General features: G+C 54.9%; 1 protein-coding gene across 1 annotated transcript in view; it reads left to right on the top strand.

Annotated features, from left to right (window-relative positions):
* ZFHX2 (zinc finger homeobox 2) overlaps positions 1-23647 on the top strand; it is a 31175-nt gene extending 7528 nt beyond the window's left edge. Inside the window, exons 2-10 of the mRNA XM_008158492.3 lie at positions 8541-10624; positions 10834-11351; positions 12087-12327; positions 13775-13849; positions 14287-14345; positions 15950-16150; positions 16561-16687; positions 16855-20319; positions 20580-23647. Of these exons, the coding sequence (XP_008156714.2) occupies positions 8590-10624; positions 10834-11351; positions 12087-12327; positions 13775-13849; positions 14287-14345; positions 15950-16150; positions 16561-16687; positions 16855-20319; positions 20580-21559 (7701 nt within the window). The 5' untranslated portion in view covers positions 8541-8589 and the 3' untranslated portion in view covers positions 21560-23647. The remainder of the gene's footprint in view (positions 1-8540; positions 10625-10833; positions 11352-12086; positions 12328-13774; positions 13850-14286; positions 14346-15949; positions 16151-16560; positions 16688-16854; positions 20320-20579) is intronic.
* The last annotated feature ends 977 nt before the right edge of the window (positions 23648-24624 follow it).

Below are 24624 nucleotides of genomic sequence, written 5' to 3'. Positions count from 1 at the left end.
GTATCTATCTCTACTCACCTCAACCCCAACACACACACGATGGCCATGGCCCCTGCATAAACTATAACGTGGATGGCGCCCACTGGAGTTGCACAAAGCGGTAGGTCTGTTCTGGCCAAACTTACACTAAGAAACTAACAGGGAGACTGCCATCTAACACCCTCAAGCTCAAAGAGTAGCATGACAGTACATATGCATAAGGGCAGAGTAACAAACTCAAAGTCTTCATTCAAAATGCATGCCAGCCAGAGTTTAGAAGCTTACAAATTAATCCAAGAGCAGAGCCCTGGGGTCAGGCTACCTGAGTCCAATCTTTTTATTTATTTTTTGTTCTGAGTCCAATCTTTTTTTAAAAAATTATTTTATTTTATTTTTATTGATTTCAGAGAGGAAGGGAGAGGGAGAGAGAGATAGAAACATCAATGATGAGAGAGAATCATTGATCGGCTGCCTCCTGCACATCCCCCAACTGGGGATCAAGCCCGCAACCCGGGCATGTGCCCTTGACCGGAATTGAACCTGAGTCCAATCTTGACTCTATTTCTTTCCAAGTGTGAGACTTCAACATTACTTAACCCATCTAAGTCTATTTCCATGTTTTTAAAATGGGAAATGTATAACTATCTATTTTATCAGATTGTAGTGGAGGATTAGGTGATATGATGCTTGCAGGGGGCTCAACACAGTGCCTGGCATATGGTAAACATTTAAAGATGTTATTTTATTACTAATATTATTGTTGTAAAATATTTAAACGGAGTCATTACCATCACAAGGGGTCATGTAGAATCAAAGAACCAGAAGGATTTATTTATGTACATGGTCACTTACAATGGTTTCCTTCCAAATAATTCTAGAAGAATTGCATGTGATGCCTTAAAGCTCAGGGAGATCAAGGTCTTCTACAGAGGTCCCTGTGTCAGGATCAGATAAGATCCTGAATTTGAAGAGTACAACTTCCTGTCCCCCATTCCAAATGCTTATGTAGAAGAAGGGTTCAGAGTTGGCTTTGTGTTGTTGTCTAAGCCTGAGTCTCTCCAGTGCTCTACACTGCTTGCTGTCTTAATACTGCTGGCCTCATCCAGGGAGATGCGTGGGCAAGATTCTCCACTCCTCCCTGGAGCATACCTCAACAAAGCCATGCAAATGTGGAGGGATGTTCAGATCTCAGGTTGTGGTTTTAGCCCATAGCTTCCTTTTTACCCTTGTCTGCTTCCCTGTCTACTCCCTACCCATCACCTATAGTCTTCCTCTCAGCCTCTTCTCCTCACACCTCATCCAGTTCCCTCATGCCTTAAGCATCTTGCAAGTTGTAAGACACAGCCTCCTTGCTCCATCCCTCTCATTGGGGACAGATAACTTGTCCAGTCTTGTGCCAAAGCAGGGAGACTTCAATAAGATTCAGTAGTTACATATGCAGATCAGGATCCAGCAAACCTCCATATACACACACTTACATACCTCTCTCTCTTCCTCCCTCTTCTCTGCCTTGTCTTTCTTTACCCTCCATGACACTCCTTTCCTGCCATTCTCATTTTCTCTCTTTTGGACAAAATTTATCTTGTACAAAGTAAGCACTCCCCAAATATTTTGGGGGGAGATGAAGAGTTCTAGGAAAGATAGGTAGAATTAAAATGGAGGAATAGGAGTACTATCTTACGTTTTCTTTTAAATATAGAAGGTAAGATTTAGAGTCAGAGAAAATGATAGTCTTAAATTCAGGGAGAGGACATACTATATTTTTAAAATATTTTATTGATTGATTGATTTTAGAGGAGGGGAGAAAGAAACATCAATTTTTTTGTTCCACTTATTTATGCATTCATTGGTTGTTTCTTTTTAATATCTATCTATATAAAAGCCTAAGCGACCATTGCAACCGAATGGATGACCAAACAGGCTGCGTGGGGCGACCAGGCTGGCAGGGGGGTTAGTGAGGGGCAACCAAACAACCAAGCAGCAGGCTGCGTGGGGTGACTTGGCCGGCAGGGGGGTTAGTGAGGGGCGACCAAACGACTGAGCAGCAGGCTGCGTGGGGCGACCAGGCCGGCAGGGGGGTTAGTGAGGGGTGACCAAATGACCGAGCAGCAGGTTGCATGGGGCAACCAGGCCGGCAGGTGGGGCACTTGGGGGCAACCAGGCTGGCGGGGTGGGGCAGTTGGGGGTGATCAGGCTGGCAGGGGGGCAGTTAGGGGCGACCAGGCCTGCAGGGGGGGCAGTGAGGGGCGATCAGGCCGCAGGCAGAGGTGGTTAGAGGTGATCAGACTGGCGGGGGGGGGGCAGTTAGGGGCATTCAGGCAGGCAGGCAGGTGAGCGGTTAGGAGCCAGAGGTCCAGGATTGTGAGAGGGATGTCCGACTGCCGGTTTAGGGGCATCCAAATAACTAAACCGGCAGTCGGACATCCCCGAGGGGTCCTGGATTAGAGAGGTTGCAGGCTGGGCTGAGGGGACCCTCCCCCTCCCGTGCACGAATTTCGTGCACCGGGCCTCTAGTATATATATAATGATTTCAGAGAGGAAGGGAGAGGGAGAGTGAAACATCAATGATGAGAGAGAATCATTGATTGGCTGCCTCCTGCACGATAGCATATGCCCTGACCTGCAATCGAACTGTGACCTCCTGATTTATTAAGTCGATGCTCAACCACTGGGCCACCATAGCCTGGATTTTGGTTGTTTCTTGTATGTGCCCTGACTGGAGATTGAACCCACAACCGTGGTGTATCTGGACTACCCTTCAACCAACTGAACTACCCGGCCAGGGCCCAGGTCATACTAGTTTTGATGCAAGTATTAGCTGCTTCTGCACCCAGGCAAAGTGCGAGCTTGGTCAAAGCTTTCAATCTCTGCTCTAGGATAATGGGGGTGTCTGTAAGTCCAGCCGTCAGGAGGGCCAAGTGAGAGATGAACTCTGCTGCTCAGTAGACTAGATTTCAGTCCTGCCCACCCAAGAATCTGCCTCGATTGAAAAGGGCAGCAATTAGAGGATGAATCCTGATCAAGAAGGGGCAAGGCAGAAGGAGAGCTGTCAGCCCACCTGCAAACACCTTGCTCCGTTATGTGGGAGGAGATAGTCAGGAGAGAAGGAAGAGAACTAACCCGACTGAACACTCAGTATGTGCACGTTCACAGGTTGCCTAGTCTAGTCTTCACCACAGCTGGTTAAGGAAGTCATCCTATTCCCATTTTCCCACGTAAGGAAACTGAGACTCAGAACTGAACAACTTTCTGAGGTTGCACAGCTGGTGAGTGGGGGAGCCAGGATTGACCCCAGCTGAGTCTGCATGAATCCAAAGCCCACATTCATCCACTGCCTCAAAAAATATAGCTCATCTAGCCCAGCCGGTGTGGCTCAGTGGCTGAGCGTTGACCTATGAACTAGGAGGTCATGGGTTTGATTCCAGGTCAGGGCACATGCCCAGGTTGTGGGTTCGGTCCCCAGTGTGGGGTGTGCAGGAGGCAGCCAATCAATGATTCTTACCATTGATGTTTCTATCTTTCTCTGCTCCCTCTCCCTTCCTCTTTGAAATCAATATACATATACATATACATATATATATACATATACATATATATATTTTTTTTTTAAAAAAATAGCTCATCTAGCTAGAGTTTGTTTGCTCTTTATACCAAACACTCCCCCCTACGCAGTATGCACACTCTCTTTTCTCTTTCTCTCCCCCTCCTCTCCACGGTGGCCTCCTCTTGAAAGCAACAGGCTGAGTCAGGAAGGGGAGAGATGCAGGGGCAAAGTGAGTGTGGGAGAGAGCAGTACCTCAGGCAAGAATTTCAGCGAGGAAAGAGAAAAGGTCCTAAAATGTGGCTCTGCGTTAGGGAAAGAGGATAGACTGAACAGTTGGAAAGTGAAAGGCAGAAAAATGTTTGGAAGGCTCTGGTGTGGAAATCATTGTGTGCAAATTTTAAGCTAATGTGTTGGTGCCCTCTGGCAGACTTCGCTGGGAAAGCCTTTGCCTTGTCAGGTTTGGAAGGGGGTTTTGTGTTTTGTTTTAAGAGGAGGCCAGAGGAGAAAGCCCATCTGTCCCCATGAGGCCTGTCCTCTCCTGTTCTTTTCCTCTCCCTGCGGCCAGAGGAGAGAGGGGGCTGTACCCAGTGGTAGTCCTGATCTTACTGGGGGCCCCAGAGGGTGAGCTCCTCCCTAGCTTTGCCTCCTGTTCTACCGGCCAACCTGAACCCAGGCCCTGGTTCCTCTTAAGTGAGGGGCAGGCTCCTTCCTCATACCTCATGTTTTTGGTCCTTCTTTTGCCCTTTCCCCTTTGGCTTCTGTAATTCTCTGGTTCTGAAGTCTCGCAGTGATCTCCCTGGCTTGTGTGGTCCCAGAGCCTGCCTTTCAGCTGTCCACACATTGAGCCTTTCTCTCCACCTCATAACGGCTCTATTTCGGTAGCTTTCTGGGTCCTGCTGTGCATCTTGGAGCCTTCTGGCTCCCTGGTTTCTCCCTGTTCTAAGTACTGTGTATCTGCCTTCTGAACAGGGAGTGCATATCAAGAAATAGGGATTCTCAGCCCGGCCGGTGTTGAGCATCAACCTATGAACCAGGAGGTCACAGTTCGATTCTGGTCAGGGCACATGCTTGGGTTGTGGGCTCGATCCCGGGGGTGGGGTGGGGTCGGGGGGGGGGGGGCGGAGGTGGGGGGGGGCGGGGGGAGGCAGGAGGCAGCCGATTGATTATTTTCTTTCATCATTGATGTTTCTATCTCTCTCTCTTTCTCTCTCCCTCTTCCTCCCTCTCTTAAATCAATAAAAATAAAATTTTAAAAAATTTAAAAGAAATAGGGATTCTCGACCAGCTTTTTACGGGGTAGCTTTCTGTCCACCTCCAAAGAATATTTACAGTTCAGTGAAAGTAGCCCTTCCATACTTCCCATCTGGAAGGTGGGAATATACCAAAGCAAAATAAAAGTATCTTCTATTTCTCTATAGCTCCCCCCCCCCCCCGTGGGGAGGGAGCATTAGGGAGGGAGACGGAATGAAGGGACAGCAAGGGAGCTCTGGAGACAGGGCCTCTTAGGTTAGGAGTTGGAAGATTCATCTTGGGGGATGACTATACCCTCAGAACTCTCCACCCTCCCTTGGCTCCAGGCCTGCCTCCTCCCATCCCCCTCGGTGGCAGCAGCCTTGTAATTTAAAGCTCTCTCTGTCGCCTCTAATGTGATCCTCTCGTTTTATTGACTCTCTCTGCCGTCTGTGGCGCCCCTTCACATCAATCTCCGTTCTAATCACACCGCCGCCACTGCCTGCTCCGTCTCCCCTCACCCTCTCCTCCCGCCCCCCCCCCCGCCCTTGCCTCTACCCAGCTTTCCTTTTGACTGCCCCCCACCACCACCCTACACCTGATCCATCCTCTTCCTCCTTCCCTCCCAGAGGCAGGAATGCCAGGGCCTTTGAGGGGTTGCCTTTTCCCTTTTCCCCTGCTAAGATGTGCCCCGAGGGAGAAGAGAGGCCCTTAAGGAAAGCCCAGAACTAAGAGAAATGGCAGAGGTCTGAAGAACAGGATTCTATGTGAGGGTGACTTAGGCTTGTCATCTGGGTCTGCATCATCTCCAGAAAGAGATGAAAACTGGGTTCAAGGTCAGAAGGGCAAAGAAAGGGACTCGGAGATTCAGAGAGGGAAGGAAAGAAAGACTGAGAAGGAGGGAAAAAAGTGAAAAAATAATTGCTGCAGTTAAATGTTTGTAATAAATAGTGGGTGATGGGAGAAGCACAGAGAAGGAAGAGGGAGGAGGAGCTGGGGGGGGGGGTGAACTGAGGCAGAGATAAATTTGCAATTGAAATTCTTTCCTGAAGAGGAGGAGGGGCAGGGTGGGAGGTGGAGAAGAGATTTGCAAGTTTAAACAGCTGCCGACCTACCCTAGGCAATCTGGGTCTCACACACAGGCTAACCCAAAGCTCAGCTCCTTTGCTTTCTAGCTACAAATCAGCTGGAACCCCCTTCCCCCGCCTTGCCCCCCAGTATTGGGAAGTAGCAGCTTTGGAGAGAGGATTTGGGGCTTAGGTCTTCCTAGCTCTCCTCTGAAGTTTGATCTAGAGTTGTAAGTCGGGGGCCAGGGAGAAGGAGTGGAGCTGGTCGATGTGATACAGGCAGGGTGGGCCAGGGGAAGACGATGCACTCGGTTCTGGCCTTGGTGACAGGGCCCTGGGGAAGTTCTTCCCGTTAGGTGGGGCAGTGAGTGAATGGCACTGGGCCCTGCTGTGGGAGTGGGACAGTGCAATGTCAGATCCTCACACACTTATCCCCCTTCCCCCACCCCCAGATTCTGTAGGAAGAATACCTTCCTCCCACAACTTCAGGGCTTCTTTCTGGTAATTTCTGGAGGATAGACTCGCCTCCACCTAATTCCTTCACTTCCTTTTTGGTTCTCCACACCCCGCCCCCATTCCTCCACCCCTGCCCAGGTGCTTATTTGCATTTTCATTAGCATGCGGGTCCAGCCCCACTCGGAGCTCCTTAATGGCTTCGACTTCACGCCTGGCTAGCCCCCAGGAGGGGGACAGAATTGGGCCTGCAGGCTGGTGGGGCCAGACCCAGGACCCATTCCAAATTCAGGAATCTGGAGGTGACTGTTAGAGGCGGCCCAAGGAAGGAGAAGCCATACACCTCATCCCTTCCTTGAAGCACTCTGGCCTGAGCGCTAAAGGTTTAATCCTTAGAGATCTGCTGATGTTAAGAACTAGAGAGGTTGTAGGCCACTTGGGACAGGGAGAGAAGTATAGGATGGTGAGGCATGGGGAACTGGTGAGTTTGGGAGAGGGGGTGTAGTATCAAAATAAAAAGGTTGGGAGCAGCATGCTGAGGCTTGGTACTTCTAGACCGCTAGAGGGAGCCCAGGAATCCCGATTTCTAGACCTTTGGAGGCCCATTTTGCCTGTACTGTGTCTGAGGGACAGTCTGATTGGATGGAGAGCCCAGGCCACAGCTTTGGGATATAGCTCTGCCCTCCAGTCCTTTTCTAGTTTTACCACTTGGAGCTGAGTGACCATCAACAGCTCGCTCAGTCTCTCTGTTTCTTGGCTGACGCATGTGTAAAATAAGGTAATGAGATTAAATGAGATGATGTAAAGCATTTAACACAGTGCTAGGACCATCATGGTATACGTACCTTAATAGCTATTAGTAAGATTACTACTATTTTTTATGATCTTTTATCTCTTTGGGGAGGAGGAGGCTAATCAGATAAAAGCTGTTGTCTTTCAGCTGACCAGAGATGGGTCTGGAAGGTATCTTCGGGCAGCACGGTGCCCACAGGCCCATGGAAACTTCACTGTAGCCTCTCTGGCAAGAGGACCTTAACTCAGGGAAGTTACCTCTTCAGGGGGGGTTGTTTAGCTTCTAGAGAGAAGGCCTGTTGGAAGAGGCTGTATTTAAGCAGAGACTTGAATGACAAGGAGCCACCAGGAGAGCATTCCAGGCAGAGTACACAGCTTAGGCAAGGCTCGAAGGTAGGAATGAACTTGGTGTGTTTGAGACACAAGGCTAGTGGGCTAGAGCTGGCCAGCCAGGCAGTGGTGGGAGGAGAGGCAAGCAGGTGTCAGATCAGATAGACCCTTTTGTAAATCAGGGAAAGAAGTTTGGATTTTCTTCACAAAGCAGTGAGAAATCATTGATGGGTTTTAAGCAGAATATAGTATGATGTACATTTTAAAAGATGATTCTTTATGATGCCTGAAATTTGCTTTAAAATCATACAGGAAAAGGGGGAAGTGGGTAAGGATATAAATGAAACAAGATTGGCCATGAGGGCCATGAGTTGGTGACTGTTGACACTGGGTGATGAGTTCAAAAATGTTCCTTATTTTGTTTGGTCTACTTTTATATGTTTGACATTTTTCATAATTGAGAATTAAATGAAGGCTCACCTGGATGCTGGGTGGGAGGAAATTGGACTGGAGGGGCAGTGGTAGAATCCATTGCCTTAGCTCAGGAGAGAGATGAGGATGGTGGGGCCAGGGTGTGCTGGCGTAGATGAAGACAAATGGAGGGATGGGACACATGTTTGAGAGGTTGCTGTCAATTGCATATTGTGGAGCAAGAGAAAATTTTAGGTTTTTAGCTTAAGCAACCAGATAAATAGTTGTACCAAATTCTGAGATAGGAAAGATGGGGAAGAATAAATTCAGGGGAGGAATAAAGAGTTCTGATTTTAGACATGTTAAGTTTGAAGTGCCTGTTCCAGTGATGGTCAACCTTTTGAGCTTGGTGTGTCAAACTTCGCCTAAAAACTGAGCATAACTCGGGTAGTGTGTCACTTTGAGGAAAAAACTAACTCCAAGACTCTAGTCGCAAATGTTTCATCCTCGGCATGCGGCCGCGTGTCATCAGAAATGGCTACGTGTGTCAGTGCTGACACACGTGTCATAGGTTCGCCATCACTGTACAGTTAGACACTAAGTGAAGTTTCAATGTGGCACATGGGTACCTGAGTCTGGTGCTCAGGGAAGAGGGTGGGGCTGGAGTAGCAGGAGCGTCACTGCCGTCTCCCCGGCTACCTGACAACACCGCCCTCTCTGTGTTTCCCCTGCAGGGTACTGGCTGTCACGCTGAGATGAACCCCCAGCACTCCTCCGTCTGCCATGGCCACCCTTAGCTCATCCTCTACTGCTGGCACCACCCCACCCCCTGGGCACAATGCCCCGTCCCCGCCTCTGGACACCTCCTCCCCCAGCATCCCCCCTGATCTTGTCACCAAAGAGCCCCCTGCTGCCCCCTCCACCTCTGAGAGCATGAGGCCCTCAGAACCAGGGGGACAGCCTCTGGAGTCGGGCTGTGGCCTCATCCCACCAAAGGAGATTGGGGAGCCCCAGGAGGAGCCTGGCCGTGGTGGCTTCCCACCAAAGGACTTGGGGGTGGAAGAGGACAAGGAGCGGAAGGAGGAAGGAGGAGGGCTCCCTCCTGTGGACCTAAGCAACCATCTATTCTTCACAGCTGGCGGAGAGGCCTGCCTAGTGGCCAGGCTGTCCCTGCCAGGTGGCAGTGAACTGCTGTTACCAAAGGGCTTCCCCTGGGGTGAGGCGGGCATCAAGGAAGAGCCCAGCCTACCCCACCCGCCCCCTGCACCCCTCACTGCCCTTCACATCCAACATGGCTTTGACCCAATCCAAGGCTTTAGCTCTTCTGACCAAATTCTGTCCCGTGATACCTCAGCGCCATCTCCGGCCACCTGTGAGGGAAGGGATGGAGCCTTCTGGAGCTACCAGCTAGCACCAAACCCACCCGGAGATCCCAAAGATGGCCCCGTTGGGAGCAGGGGGGGAGACCACCGGGCACTGTTCTGGCTCTGCCTCCTCTGCCGCCTGGGTTTCAGCCAGTCCCAGGCCTTCGTGGGTCATACACAGTCTCATGGGGTGAAGCTAACCTCTGCTCAACACCAGGGCCTAACAGGCAGCCCAGCTGTGCTCCAGGAGGGGGGTGAGGGCTGCATGGCCCTCCTGAGCTTCCTGGAACCAAAACCACCTGCTGGCCCCCCTTCAGAAATGCCTCTTGACAAGAGCAGCACAGTGAGCCTGGAGGCGAATGTAGCCCGGACTGAGGATGGCTGCCCTGAGGCAGAAACCCAGGCCCCTGTTCTGCCTACAGAAGACGTCCTGACCCTCAGTCCGCCTTCCCCATCCACTACCCCAGCCACTTGGGATCCCAGCCCAACCCAAGCCAAAGAGTCACCACCGGCAGCGGGGGAGGCAGGCCCAGGTTGGTTCCCCGAGGGGCAAGAAGAGGATGGAGGGCTCTGCCCCCCACTTAACCAAAGCTCACCCACCTGCAAGGAGGGGGGCACTCTCCCCGTCCCAGTGGGCTCCCCCGAAGACCCCAGTGAGCCACCCCAGCCCTACCGCCTAGCCGAGGACTACACCCCAGCCCCTGCAGCCTTCCAGGGCCTCAGCCTGTCCAGCCACATGTCTCTGCTTCACTCGCGCAATTCCTGCAAGACGCTCAAGTGTCCCAAGTGCAACTGGCACTACAAGTACCAGCAGACCCTGGATGTGCACATGCGGGAGAAGCACCCTGAGAGCAACAGTCACTGCAGCTACTGCAGCGCCGGGGGGGCCCACCCCCGCCTGGCGCGTGGAGAGAGCTACAACTGTGGCTACAAGCCCTACCGCTGCGACATCTGCAACTACTCCACCACCACCAAGGGCAACCTCAGCATCCACATGCAGTCTGACAAGCACCTGGCCAACCTGCAGGGCTTCCAGGCTGGGCCTGGTGGGCAGGCAAGCCCCCCAGAGGCCCCGCTCCCGCCCTGCTCTGGGGACAAGGAACCCAAGACCAAATCGTCCTGGCAGTGCAAGGTGTGCAGCTATGAGACCAACATCTCTCGCAACCTGCGCATCCACATGACCTCTGAGAAGCACATGCAGAATGTCCTCATGCTGCACCAGGGGCTGCCGCTGGGCCTGCCACCTGGGCTTGTGGGGCCAAGCCCTCCGCCCCCAACAGGGGCCCCTGCCACTCCGCCTGAACTCTTCCAGTACTTTGGGCCCCAGGCCTTAGGGCAGCCCCAGGCTCCCTTGCCCGGCCCTGGGCTGAGGCCAGACAAGCCCCTGGAAACCCAGCTGCTTCTCAACGGCTTCCACCACCTCGGAGCGCCTGCCCGAAAGTTCCCCACGCCTGGTGAGCTCCCTGGCTCTGCTCCTCTTCCCCTTCGCTCCCCCTTCGCGGGTCAAACTCGATTCCCTGCTCTCTCCCAAGGGCCAGCCCCCCCTTAGGTAACACCAGCGCCCTCAGCATTATCCTCATTTCCCCACCACCCACACTCCCGCAGACCAAACTGACCCTGCTCCGTTCCTTCCTTGGGCCACTAACCTGTCTCTGTCCCCTAGCCCCTGGCAGCTTCTCCCCGGACGCCCACCTGCCTCAAAGTCAGCTCCTGGGCTCCTTGTCCGAGGGCCTGCCCACCTCGCCGCCCCCAGATGACAGCCCGTCTCTGAAGGTGTTCCGCTGCCTGGTGTGCCAGGCCTTCAGCACGGACAACCTGGAGCTGCTGCTCTACCACTGCAGCATGGGCCGCAGCCTCCCGGAGGCCGAGTGGAAGGAGGTGGCCGGTGACACCCACCGCTGCAAGCTCTGCTGCTATGGCACCCAGCTCAAGGCCAACTTCCAGCTCCACCTCAAGACCGACAAACATGCTCAGAAGTACCAGCTGGCAGCCCACCTGAGGGAGGGCAGTGGGGCTACGGGCACTCCCTTGCCCATGCCCCTGGGAGATGGGACTCCTTATGGGTCTGTGCCCCCCCTGCACCTGCGCTGCAACATCTGTGACTTTGAGTCCAACAGCAAGGAGAAGATGCAGCTACACGCCCGGGGGGCAGCCCACGAGGAAAACAGCCAGGTCTACAAGGTGAGGGGGAGGGAGGCCTGAGGTGAGGGGCAGAGTAGCCGCCTCGGGGAGAGGGAAGTGGAGAGGGATGGGAAAGCCCAAGGTGGCAGAACTGGAGAAAAGGGCAGGTATGGCCCAGCCGGCGTGGCTCAGTGGTTGAGCATCAAGCTATGAACCAGGAGGTCATGGTTCGATTCTCCGTCAGGGCACATGCCCAGATTGCGGGCTTGATCTCCAGTGGGTTGTGTAGGAGGCAACCGATCAATGATTCTCTCTCATCATTGATATTTATATCTCTCTCTCCCTCTCCCTTCCTCTCTGAAATCAGTAAAATAAAAAAAAAAATTTTAAAGCATGTACTATGCACAGGATAATACACTGTTTAGGAAAAAAGACATGGAGAAAGAGGCCAAGGATGGTGGACTCAGTCGAACAAAGTGAATCCAATATTTCACTCTGCTTTTCTGGTGTTTGGGGCTGGGACTCTGCCTCTGTTCAGCCCATCTTATCACCAGAAGTTTGAGAACAGAACCAGATTCCATTCACACACCAGGAGAGCCCAGGATGGGTCGGAGGAAGAGGAGGTTGGGGAGAAAAATCAGTAATACTCAAATGGCCTTAGGAAGGAATAGGGGAGCTCCAGAGGGTGAAGGGCGGGGTGGGGGTGCTGCTGGTGAGGCTCCCTTGGGGAAGGTAAAGGAGATCTGAAGGTACCTGTTCCTTCTGGGCCTGAGCTGCCTTTTTCCGTTTTTCCAGTTTCTTCTGGAGATGGAGGGGGCAGCGGCAGGGGCAGAGCTGGGACTGTTCCGCTGCCTGCTGTGTGCCTGGGAGACGCCCTCCCGCCTGGCCCTGCTGCAGCACCTGCGAGCACCGGCCCACCGCGATGCCCAGGCCCAGCGGCGCCTGCAGCTGCTACAGAGTGGCCCGGCAGCCGAGGAAGGGCTCTCAGCTCTTCAGAGCATCCTTAGCTTCAGCCATGGGCAGCTCCGGACTCCAGGTGAGGCGGAGGGGATTGAAGGGGTAGGGCTGGGCAGAGAGGGCAGCTGGCATGGAGCTGAGGGCTGATGAGAAAGTGACACAAGGGGGAACAGGTCTGCTCCAGATTTCAGGAACAGTGGGGCTGCCGAGTGAAGGTGGGAACAAGAGGCTGTTGGAGGGAGGAGGCAGAGAAGGGCAGGAACTTTGCTGGGTGGAAAACAGAGAACAATCCTAGCTGGTTTGCTCAGTGGATAGAGCGTCAGACTGTGGACCAGAGGGTCCCAGGTTTGATTCTGGTCAAAGGGGCACATACCTTGGTTGCAGGCTCCTCCCCAGCCTGGGCTCTAGTCGGGGTGCGTGCAGGAGGCAACCAATTGATATATTTCTCTCACATTGATATTTCTGTCTTTCCCTCTTCCCTCTCTCTAAAAATCAATGGAAAAGTATCCTCGGGTGAGGATTAAAAAAACAGAACAGGAAGAGAAGTGAGGAGGAGTCACCCAATGGTTCCAAGTACTGACCAGTGTCCTAGCAACGCTGGGTAGGGGGCGTGGGCAGGAGCTGGTCAGGAAGGACAGAGGCAGAAAGAAAAGAATGGGCCAGGGCATATGGGAAACTGATGGGAGCTGTGAGCTTCCCTAGGTGGGAAGCCCTTGACAAGCTCCCCAGCCTTTTCCTGTCTCCTAGAAGGTCTTCAGCCTGAAGGCTGGGCCGAGGGTCCCCCAAGGCAGCTGTTGGCAGGGTGTAACTGCAGAAACTGGGAAGGGCCCACCAGGTGCCAATGATCCAGAGGGTGCAGGAGAGGGGCCTGGAAGGGGCTGTCAGAGGTGAGCACAGCGTCCGGGATTCACAGAGACCAGTGGTGGGCGAGGGTGGGGCTCGGGCAGCAGGAACCAGGAACAGGCAGCATTGACTGTGCTAATTGAATTGCCAATATGCTGGCTGGAGTTAAGTGCCGGAGGGGCCCAGATCAATAGCTAACGATCCTGGCGCTAGGCTGAATGGAGTTAAGGAACTTTAACACTTTAATTAGGCCGCCACCGAAAATAAATTCCTACACATCTGTCAATTCTTACTTGAGTGGTAATCTCCTCTCCCGGTTAGACCTGCCGCCTCCTGCTCACTGCAGCTGCTTCCATGCAACCTCACCTTCCTTCTTCAGCACCCCTCCCTCTACATTTCTGGGCTCCTTGCTTCCAGGATCAGTCAAGACAAGGAGCTGAGAGTTTGGTCCTGTTTCTGTCACCTACCGCTGGACTTGTTTGCTTATCTTCAAGCGACAGGGGCTGGACTCCCAGGGATGATTTCCTAGGCTCTTCTCCTCTGTATTTCTTTTTTGTCCTCCCCTGCCTGGTGATTCATCCATTTTCTCCCTCATTGCCTGGCTGCTTGTCCTGCTTTCTTTGCTCTGTCTCTTCCCTTTCCTGATGCTTCATCTTTATAAGCTGACTCTCCCCTCTACACAGGGAAGGCTCCTGTTGCCCCCTTAGCTGAGCCACCCACCCCTGAGAAAGATGCCCAGAATAAGACAGAACAATTAGGTGAGTTGCTCATCTGGTTAATTTCCCTCCATCCCTTGCCCTCCCCATCCCTAATCCTAACACATTCTGAGATGCTCTTGGGAGTGTGCAGTATCCACACACCCTGCCAGGCCTGGGGTAAAGGAGCCAAAGTGATCAAAAGAAAGGACACGTCAGAGGGGAGGGAGGCAGAGCCACAGAAGGCTGGGTGCTTCTGTTCTCCTCGAGGACCCAACCCTGGCCATCCACTAACCCGGGCTCAGCCCTGCTGAGCCGGCCTCCCCTCACTGTACTCAGTATAGCTCTGTACGTTCCTGCCCTTCCTACCTTTCCCCAGAGCCCAGCCCCCTCCCCTGGAAGCTCTGTGCTACAAATCAGGTCACCTTAAGAGCTGAGGGTCTGTGAAAGGAAGAGGGAGGTCTGGGGAGTCTCTTAATCTCCTCTCCTTTCATCTTCAGCTTCTGAAGAGGCAGAGAACAAGACTGGCCCTCCTGGAGACAGTGCCAACCAGACCACGGTCAGAACTGGGGTACCTGGGAAGAGCTGAGGGGGGTCTGGTTTTACTGAGATCTACTCATGTTCTAAAAGCTGACATTCTAATCAGCAGAGCTTTACAGAGATTTCAGACCAAGGGTAGACCTAATTTTGTCATGCTTGTGACTTATTTAACTCAAAATACATGATTTAAGAAATCCCACTTGGGCCCAGTTACGGATGTTCTGGACCAACAGGGAGCAGAGCTGGTGCCAAGGATGGAGCACAGAGGGAGATGACAGGAAGGATGGCAGGAATTTGAGGGAAAGGTGAAGAGAGAAGCTGCATTGAGGGCAGGAAAGATTGGAGGTAGGTGGAGGGAGGAGGGGAGGAAAGAAGTGAAGAAACGAAGCAAGGCAAAGACAAAAAACTAGCTGCTGCCCGGCTCTTTATTTCTGTTATGAACAGAAAGGCAGCTAGACGTGGCCGTTCATCTCCAACGGGAAGCCCTGAGCCTGGATGGGGTGTCCTGGCACCCCCTCCCTGAGGGTAGAGGCACCAGCCCAGATGATTCATCCAGACAGCAAGCTCTGCAAATCTCTGTCTCTGGACCCAGGCCTCTGCCTGGCCTAGGCAGGCCCCAGTAGTCTAGCTCTGTGGCCTGAAAGTATTGATTTTGAGTGCCTCACAGCTCTCCACACGGGAACTGCAATATGCAGTATTTATCATGACTGCCTCCCTTCACACTGCTGCAGTAATGGCTTATGTCCTCAGCTTCCCCTCCTCCTAACCCCTACTCCCTCACACACCCACTCCAGATGTCTGCTCCTAGGCCTAGGTGCATTCAGATGAGCATCCCCTTCCTGCTGTGCAGGCCTGGACTGATGGCACAGCGGGCAGGAGAGGGCGTGCGCCAGGGAGACAAATGCAGGCTGGAGATCAGGCACACAGGTGACTCGGGGAAATAGAGGGGCCCCCGGGCTCCCCAGTCCCATCCTCCAGAGGTGTGGGCAAGAATGCACTAAGAGTCAAGCCAGAATGTCCTGAGCCACGGAGGGAGCTATGGTTATTGTTTGCATTAAGAAGGGAAGAAAAATAAAAGGGAAAGGAAGTGGGAACTGCTGAGCCTCTGAGAGAGAATGAGCTGGCTTCCGAGCAGACAGGTGGGGAGACACTTAGTTCAGGGGCCTTGGGGAGCACAGTGGGCCAGGACAAGGGAGACTCTGGGTGCAGGAAGTGCCAGAGGGAAGGGGAACCGTTTCAGGGAGAAGAAACAGGCAGTGTGAGGGTGGTTAAGGAAACTAAATCCCAGGGAGGGAGCTACAGGGCCATACTGTCAGCTGGAGAACTGAGTAGGGCAGCAGAGACAGGGAAAGCCAGGCCAAGCAAAGACAGAGACCAGGATGGAGCACGAGGGCCAGACAAAGAAAGAAGGCAAGGTGGGGCCTGGCTTAGGCCTTCGTCCCAGTCCGTGGGAAACCAGGGAGGAGCCAGCTTTCAGGACTGTGGCTGGGTCCACAGCGATGCCTTCCCCTTGGGCTCGCTTCTTTATTGGGAGTGGAGATTGTGCTGTGTGCAGGAGCGTAAAGGCGAAGTGATGGCAGGTCCCACCTGTGCCTGACACCCCCTCCGCCCATGTGCCCCCAGGTGTACTGCTGTCCATACTGCAGCTTCCTGAGCCCAGAGTCCGAGCAGGTGAGGGCTCATGCACTCTCCCAGCATGCAGTGCAGCCTAAGTACAGGTGCCCGCTGTGCCAGGAGCAGCTGGTGGGCCGGCCTGCCCTGCACTTCCACCTTAGCCACCTTCACAACGTGGTGCCCGAGTGTGTTGAGAAGCTGCTGCTTGTGGTGAGTACAGGTTGGGCGAGGACCTGTCCAGGGAGCCCTGTCAGGCGGGGCGGAGGGGAGGCAGAGGCAGGGGTGCCGGGCAAGTGTGTGTGTTGGGGGGTGGGTGTTGGTGATGGGAACAGCATTTCACAGATTTGAAGGTGGATTTTGGAGTTGGAGGGAACCGAGTGGAGCTTATCTAGCGGCCTTACTCGCCTGAGGAGGCTAAGCATTTCCTTCACTCACATTAGGTCCTGAGAAGAGCTGTGCAACAGCAGGCCCGGCTGCCCGGCCCTCTCCTCTGTGGGAAAAGCAGAAGTTAGGTGGGAGGTCTGTCCAGAGACAAGACTGGAGCCGTGCAAAGGGGCTGGGCATAGGCACAGCAGTAGCCAGAGGGCGCGAAGGAAGTCACTGGGTCTCTTCCATTACAGGCCACAACTGTAGAGATGACCTTTGTGACCAAAGTGCTGCCTGGGCCCTCTCTGAGCCCTCTGGGGGATGGCCCCGGGCCCCTGGCTCCCGGGCCAGAGCCTGCACCCGGCAGAGACCCGGCAGCAGGTAAGGAAGGGGATGGCAAACCTCCCGAGGTGGCAGGAAAGGGGACCTGGGCTTCACAGACCAAGAAGGTCTGAAGGAAGGGAGGCAGGGATCAGTTGCCCTTGATATTGAGTGGGTGGGGTCTGACTTAAAGTTCCCTTCTCACTGCAACCCCTTCTCTCCCCTAGAAGGCCCTCACCCGCCTCCAGAAGCCAGTCCCGGTCCTCTTCCTGAGCCTCCCCTGCCCTCAGCCGAGGCCCCAGACAAGCCCACAGGAAGCCCTGACCAACCCCCCTCTCCAGCCCCATCTCCAGCCCCTCGACCTGACGCCCAGGCTGAAGAAATGGCTCCTCTACCCGCCATGGCTGAGGAGGAAGAGGGGCCTGCCGGGGAGCCCCGCCCTGCAGAACCAGCTCCAGCGGACTCGCGCCCCGCTCTGACCTATCGGAAGACCACCAACTTTGCACTGGACAAGTTCCTTGACCCGGCCCGGCCCTATAAGTGCACTGTGTGTAAAGAGTCCTTCACACAGAAGAATATCCTCCTGGTCCATTATAACTCTGTCTCCCACCTGCACAAGATGAAGAAAGCTGCCGTTGACCCCTCTGGCCCTGCCCGGGGAGAGGCTGGCTCAGCGCCTGCCTCCACTGCGGCTACAGACAAGCCGTTTAAGTGCACAGTCTGCCGAGTCTCCTACAACCAGAGCTCCACCCTGGAGATCCACATGCGCTCAGTTCTGCACCAGACTCGCTCACGGGGGGCCAAGACTGATGCCAAGGCGGAGGGGCCAGAGCGTGGCCAGGAAGAGCCCAAAGAAGGCGAGGCTGAGGGGGAGGCGGGCACTGAGAAGAAGGGCCCCGACCCCAGCGGCTTCGTGTCTGGGTTGCCCTTCCTGTCCCCTCCTCCCCCTCCCTTGGACCTGCACCGATTCCCAGCCCCACTCTTCACCCCACCGGTCCTGCCCCCCTTCCCTTTGGTGCCCGAATCACTGCTTAAGCTCCAGCAGCAACAGTTGCTCCTGCCCTTCTACCTCCATGACCTCAAGGTGGGGCCCAAGCTGGCACTGGCTGGGCCTGCGCCCCTGCTGTCCCTGCCCGCTGCCACCCCTCCGCCCCAACCCCCACCCCCAAAGGCTGAGCCGGCTGAGCGGGAATGGGAGCGGCCCCCCATAGCTGAAGAGGGAACCGAGGCAGGGACAGCCTCACCCCCCGAACCAACACCCAACGAGGCAGCCCACACTGCAGCCAAAGCCCTTCTGGAAAACTTCGGTTTTGAGCTGGTGATTCAGTACAATGAAGGGAAGCAGGCTGTGCCCCCTCCGCCCACCCCACCCCCACCAGAGGCCCCGGGGGGCGGGGATAAGCTGGCCTGCAGGGCCTGTGGGAAACTCTTCTCTAACATGCTCATCCTCAAGACACACGAGGAGCACGTCCACCGCCGCTTTCTGCCCTTCGAGGCCCTGAGCCGTTACGCTGCTCAGTTTCGAAAGAGCTATGATAGCCTGTACCCGCCCCCTGCAGAGCCCCCCAAGCCTCCTGATGGGTCTCTGGATTCACCTGCTCCCCAACGGGGTCTACCCTTCCTGGTGCCCGAGCCTGAGACAGAGGTGGCCCACCCCCCCGAGGAACGAGGCCGGACAGGACACTGGCCCCCAGACGAGGAGGAAAACGCCAGGGGGACTCTTCCTGCCCTGGTGCCTGCAGGCCGCCGGTTCTCCAGAACCAAGTTCACCGAGTTCCAGACCCAAGCCCTGCAGTCTTTCTTTGAGACCAGTGCCTACCCCAAGGATGGAGAGGTGGAGCGGCTTGCAAGTCTCTTGGGCCTGGCTAGCCGTGTGGTGGTAGTGTGGTTCCAGAATGCCCGCCAGAAGGCTCGCAAAAATGCCAGCGAGGGCGGGCCTGCACCAACCGCAGGAGGCACTGGGGGAGTCTCTGGCTGCAGGCGCTGCCACACCGCCTTCTCCTGTGTTTTTGAGTTGGTGCGACACCTGAAGAAATGCTATGATGACCAGCCCCTGGAAGAGGAAGAGGCAGAGAGAGGGGAAGAGGAGGAGGAAGTCGAGGAGGAAGATGCAGAGGAGGAACAGGGCCCGGAACCCCCCAAATGTCCCAAGGGCCCATCACCAGAACCTCCAGACAGGGAAGAGCTGAGCCAAGCAGAAGCAACAAAGCCAGAAGGCAGAGAGCCTGGAGGGAGGGCGTCTCCCTCACCTTCCCCAGCCCACACCTGCGACCAGTGCGCCGCGTCTTTCTCCAGCCTGGACCTCCTGACCAGTCACCGCCGCCTGCATTTCCTGCCGTCTGTGCAGCCCGGTGCTGCCCCCCACCTCCTAGATCTACCCTTGCTGGTGTTTGGGGAGCGAAACCCCCTGGTGGCAGGCACTCCACCAGTGCCAGGGCCACCCCTCAAACGGAAGCACGAGGACGGTAGCCTGTCTCCCACGGGCAGCGAAGCAGGGGGTGGAGGGGAAGGCGAGCCCCCCAGGGACAAGCGCCTGCGCACCACCATCCTGCCCGAGCAGCTGGAGATCCTGTACCGCTGGTACATGCAGGACTCCAACCCAACACGCAAGATGCTGGACTGCATCTCCGAGGAGGTGGGGCTCAAAAAGCGGGTGGTGCAGGTCTGGTTCCAGAATACCAGGGCCCGAGAGAGGAAGGGCCAGTTTCGAAGCACCCCCGGGGGAGCGCCCAATCCAGCGGTCAAGCCCCCTGTCACACCCACCCCTGCGCCCTTCCCCAAGTTCAACCTCTTGTTGGGCAAGGTGGATGATGGGACTGGGAGGGAGGCCCCCAAGAGAGAAGCACCTGCTTTTCCCTACCCCACGGTCACCCCTCCTGCAGGGCCCCTGCCTTTCCTGCCTCCTGGGAAAGAGGCCACCATCCCACCACCGGAGCCCCCTCTACCTCTCCCTCCTCCCCTCCCCCCCAGTGAGGAGGAGGGCCCAGAGGAACCCACAAAAGCTTCTCCAGAGAGTGAGGCTTGCAGTCCCTCTGCAGGTGATCTAAGCGATTCGTCTGCTTCCAGCCTGGCCGAACCAGAATCCCCTGGGGCTGGAGGGACCAGTGGGGGACCAGGTGGGGCTGGGGTTCCAGATGGAATGGGGCAGCGGCGCTATAGGACCCAGATGAGCAGCCTGCAGCTGAAGATCATGAAAGCCTGTTATGAAGCCTACCGCACCCCCACCATGCAGGAGTGTGAGGTGCTGGGGGAGGAGATTGGGCTGCCCAAGAGAGTCATCCAGGTCTGGTTCCAGAATGCTCGTGCCAAGGAAAAGAAAGCCAAACTGCAGGGGGCAGCCGTTGGCGGGGCCGGGGGCAGCAGTGAGGGCCCCTCGGGAGCCCAGCGCACTGACTGCCCCTACTGTGATGTCAAGTATGATTTCTATGTCTCCTGCCGAGGCCATCTCTTCTCCCGCCAGCACCTGGCCAAACTCAAGGAGGCGGTCCAAGCCCAGCTGAAGAGTGAAAGCAAGTGCTACGACTTGGTCCCGGCACCCGAGGCATCTCCGGCTCCCAAGGCCCCACCTGCCTCCACACCGGCCTCTGCGCCCCTTGGGGCTGCCCCAGCCCTGCCTCGCTTGGCCCCAGTCCTCTTGCCCGGCCCAGCTCTGGCCCAGCCCCCACTGGGCAGCTTAGCTCCTTTCAGTTCAGGTGAGTGGAAGGTTGGGAGGAGTTGGAATTCAGAGAGCATTTCCCTCTAATGACATGCCCTTCCTTTTCCTTCTTGACTCTTCCCATCTCCAATCACCTGTGGTCTTCCTTTGCTTCAGGTTCTTGGGGGAAAGAAGGGAGGAAAGGGGTCATGGAGGCTAGTTGTGGGAATGGGTGGGTGAGGCTGGAGGTGGCCTATAGCAGGAAAGAGGCGGGGCCAGGAGGAGGCTAATCCTTCATCATCCCTTTCATCTTCCTAGGCCCTGCAGCCTCCTCAGGCCTCCTTGGCCTCGCCACTTCGGTTCTGCCTGCTACCACAATGGTCCAGACTGCTGGCCCAGGCTGCCCCTTACCTCCGAGATCTGTGCCCGACCAAATCAACACCTCCACAGCAGGCACCACTGACCCTGCCCCCGGCCCGCCTACTGAGCCCTCTGGGGATAAGGTCTCTGGTGAGCGAAAACCAATTGCAGCCCCCACCAGCTCCTCCACTGATGCCCTCAAGAACCTCAAAGCATTGAAGGCCACTGTCCCAGCCCTGCTGGGGGGCCAGTTCCTGCCCTTCCCACTGCCCCCTGCAGGAGGGGCCACACCACCGGCTGTCTTTGGCCCCCAGTTACAAGGAGCCTACTTCCAACAGCTTTATGGCATGAAGAAGGGGCTATTTCCAATGAACCCCGTGATACCTCAGACCCTCATCGGACTGCTCCCCAATGCCCTCCTCCAGCCCCCACCCCAGCCCCCTGAGCCCACAGCCACAGCACCTCCAAAGCCTCCTGACCTGCCCGCTCCAGGGGAGGGGGAGACCGGGGAGGCGGATGAGCTGCTGACAGGCAGCCCTGGCATCTCCACCGTGGACGTGACCCACCGCTACCTGTGCCGCCAGTGCAAGATGGCATTTGACGGGGAGGCGCCAGCCACTGCTCATCAGAGATCCTTCTGCTTCTTTGGGCGGGGTTCCGGGGGCTCCATGCCCCCCCCACTTCGGGTGCCCATCTGCACTTACCACTGCCTGGCATGTGAGGTGCTGCTGAGTGGGCGTGAAGCCCTGGCCTCCCACCTGCGCTCCTCGGCCCACAGGCGGAAGGCGGCCCCGCCCCCAGGGGGCCCACCCATCGTCGTCACCAACGCCACCACAGCTGCCACCGCTGCCGTGGCTTTTGCCAAAGAGGAAGCAAGATTACCTCACACGGACTCCAACCCCAAAACTACTACTACCTCTACACTTGTAGCTTTATAAACAGATGAAAGATAAACCAAGATCTGGGGCGAGGGAGGGCCTCAGGGCTCCCTCTCTTACCCCAAGGGGTGTTTAGTGGGATCTCAAATCCCTCACCCCAACCTTTAGCTCGCCCACCTCCTGGGGATCTCAATCCCCACCCTCAGTGGGCTTCACACACCCACTTCCAGCAGAGTCCTGCCTCCTCCCCTGCCCACACACACCCCTCCACTCCTCCTTGCCCTGTGACTTCACAGACATCCTCATCTTATCGTCCTCATTATTCACTCACGTCTGCTCTGCTCAGCATACACAGAATCTGTCCTTGATCTATCTTCCCACAACTTTTTCCCCACTGAATTCCCAGTCACACCCAACTCCTGTAAACACACACGAGTACATGTTCTCCCGTGCTGTTCCACTGACTGAGAAAACACCAAAAAAAAAGAAGAAGAAAAAAAAAGATGAAAGAAAAAGGAAACCCCAAGACAGAGAAGGGGGAAGGAAAACAAACTGTCGCTCCCCCTTCTCCTTCCCGCCCCCTTGTCTAGAGCGCCATGCCGCTCACAAACTTCCCAAAAACCCAGCTGGCTCCCAATGTTGGAGCCTGGGATGGGCAGGGAGCCCACAAAACTAACCAAACTTTAGGTTGGCGGGGAGAAGTGCTCCCGGCTCACTCTCCTCACATCCCCCGAACCTCCTTGTCTGGCAGGGAGCCCCTGTGGCCTGGACTCTAGGGGAAGCTGCCACCAGGGATCCCTCTGCCACCCTGCACCCTGAGAACTGCAGTAACTTATTCTCAAAGGCTTTAAACACAGAGATCCTCTCAGCAGCCGTGGGCCTGCCCCTGTCCCAGCCCTGCCATGTGGGGGTCCAGCCCCTGGGACCGGCGCTGCCCACCGACGGCAAATCCAAAGTTCTTTAAAAAACAAAACAAAAACTGAAACACACACACAACCAAAAAAGAGAGAGCGCACACATGTGCACAGGAGTGAGAGATGGAGAGACCAGAGGAATGAACTAAAAAGAAACAAACTTGGAAAATACAGAAAAAAAGAAAAGAAAAAAAAAACACCTGAAAACTCTCCCACCAAACAAGTGGTTTTTCCTGTTTGTGTCACCTCCCCCCATTTTAAGGGTTTCTTTAAAGCACCTCATCTTTGGAAGGTCAAATGGCTTTAAGTCCTTGCATGGGTAATGGTGGGTCACCCTGGGGACAAAGTAGTGCAGCCTTGCCCTGGTCGTGCAGGGTGGGGGCGCTGGTAATGGGGAGAAGCCTGGAGATGGGGAGACACATCCTTGCCCCTGAATTGAGTATTTGTCAGGAGAGGTCACATCCCCATCCCCAGATGTGGGTTAGAACAGCCGGTGCTGCCAGAAACACCGTGGTAGTGTCGGGAAGAAAGGGGTGGGCGGGCAGTTTGATTTCTGAGTCTTGGTCATGCTTCCTTTTCAGGTAGCTAATCACCACTTCTTATTCACAACTTCCATAACCCCCACTCCTTTCCCTCCCTACTGGCCCCTTCACACTTTGGTCACTTCTTAACTTTTGCACTCGGATGTCGAGTGTGACTCGACACGGTTAGCATTAGAATAAAGGAATCGAGAAAAAAGCAAGCGAGTGCAAAGGGTTAAACCTCCTTGCCTTTGGGGACCCTTGTTCCCCATCTGTATTCTTCCCCCTTGTTGTATGCCCTGGCACCTGTTCCCTTCAGCCCAGCCCCTCCAGTAAGCAGCATCTGCTGGGAGCACCCCCAAAGGAGTCAGGGTCTGTGGTGAGCCCCATGGGGGCCAGAGCATGATTGCAGGGTGATGGGTGGGCAAGGAGATGACTAAAGCACAGGTGAATCTCTGATAGGGTGATATCACCAAGAGGAATGACCTGGGTGGGACAGGTTCCCAACTCTATCCTAATTGTCTCTGTAATCATCAGGTGGTAAGTGAAATAGGGTGGAGAAGCAGGTATTTTATTTTAGCACAGAAAAGCCCCCGAAACTTTCTCCTACTACCCTTGCCCCTAAGAACTCCCCTTTCGAGGGAGTCTGCTTCCAGAGACTTTCTCCTCCCGGCTTCCTCCGCTCCCATTCTCTGTTTCAGATGCACACACACCCAGCCAGCCCTGTGTTTGGATTTCCCAGTCTGTCACTCCACTCTGTGGGCATGTTAATACCGAAGCAGTGGCTTAGATGCAGAAAAGATGGAAGGGGAGAGGAGGAAGGAAATGGCTGTCCCTAGTCCCTGTCCCGTTCACTTCTCAAATTAAAAGCTCCAATTCTAACAAACCAGGGTGGGGTGGAATTAGTTATTCTGACGATGCCAAAATGCCAGTTACAAATGCAGGAGGACAGAAACTGGCCTACTGTGGTCTTGCTCTTGCTGCCACCTTCTCTCACCTCTCAACATCCCTTTCGCATCCTTCCCTTCCTCCCCATCCCTTTTCTCTCTCCTGTTGAAATTCTGTGTATAAAACTATTTTCTTAGCAGCATGTGTATGAAGAAAGAAACTTTTTTCACTCTTTGCTTTCTGGGAATGTGACTTGTGTATAAAAGTTGAAAACAAACCAAAAATTTTTTTTTGAAGAATAGGAAAAAAAGAAAAAACATTTTAAAGAAAACCTTGGTGAACACCTGGCATGGGATGATTAGAGTTGTGCTGCCATGCATTTTAGGGATTTGCAGCCAGTGTGGCTTGGCTTTAGTTAGAACCAGGAATGTTTTCGCCAGGAGTTAATATAGCCAGAAACCCCTCCTCCTCTGGCTATATTACATCATCTTTTACACCCAGATACCCTGGCCTGGCGATACCAGGGGCATTCACAGTTGTAGACAGGAGCAGCTGTCCTTACCAGGAGCCTGTGACGTGGGGGACAAGAGCCCGGCTGCATCTGCTGACTTGGGTCAATCAACATGCTTCTGGAGGGTACACCACGCCGTGTTCCCAGCGGCTGGAAGCATTCCCCCAGCCCCTTTCTCCGCCCAGGAGGCCTCAGCGCTCCCACTCCAGAGATGCTCAGTGAGCAATTCTGATGGACAGAATGCTCAAGGTGAACACCTGGGTCAAATCGTGTTGCTTCTGTGCAGTAGTA

Source organism: Eptesicus fuscus, chromosome 5 (genome assembly GCF_027574615.1).
Source record: "Eptesicus fuscus isolate TK198812 chromosome 5, DD_ASM_mEF_20220401, whole genome shotgun sequence".
NCBI classification, from domain to species: domain Eukaryota; kingdom Metazoa; phylum Chordata; class Mammalia; order Chiroptera; family Vespertilionidae; genus Eptesicus; species Eptesicus fuscus.
The sequence above is the reverse complement of the archived record's forward strand: the minus strand, read 5'-3'. Positions and strand labels throughout refer to the sequence as shown.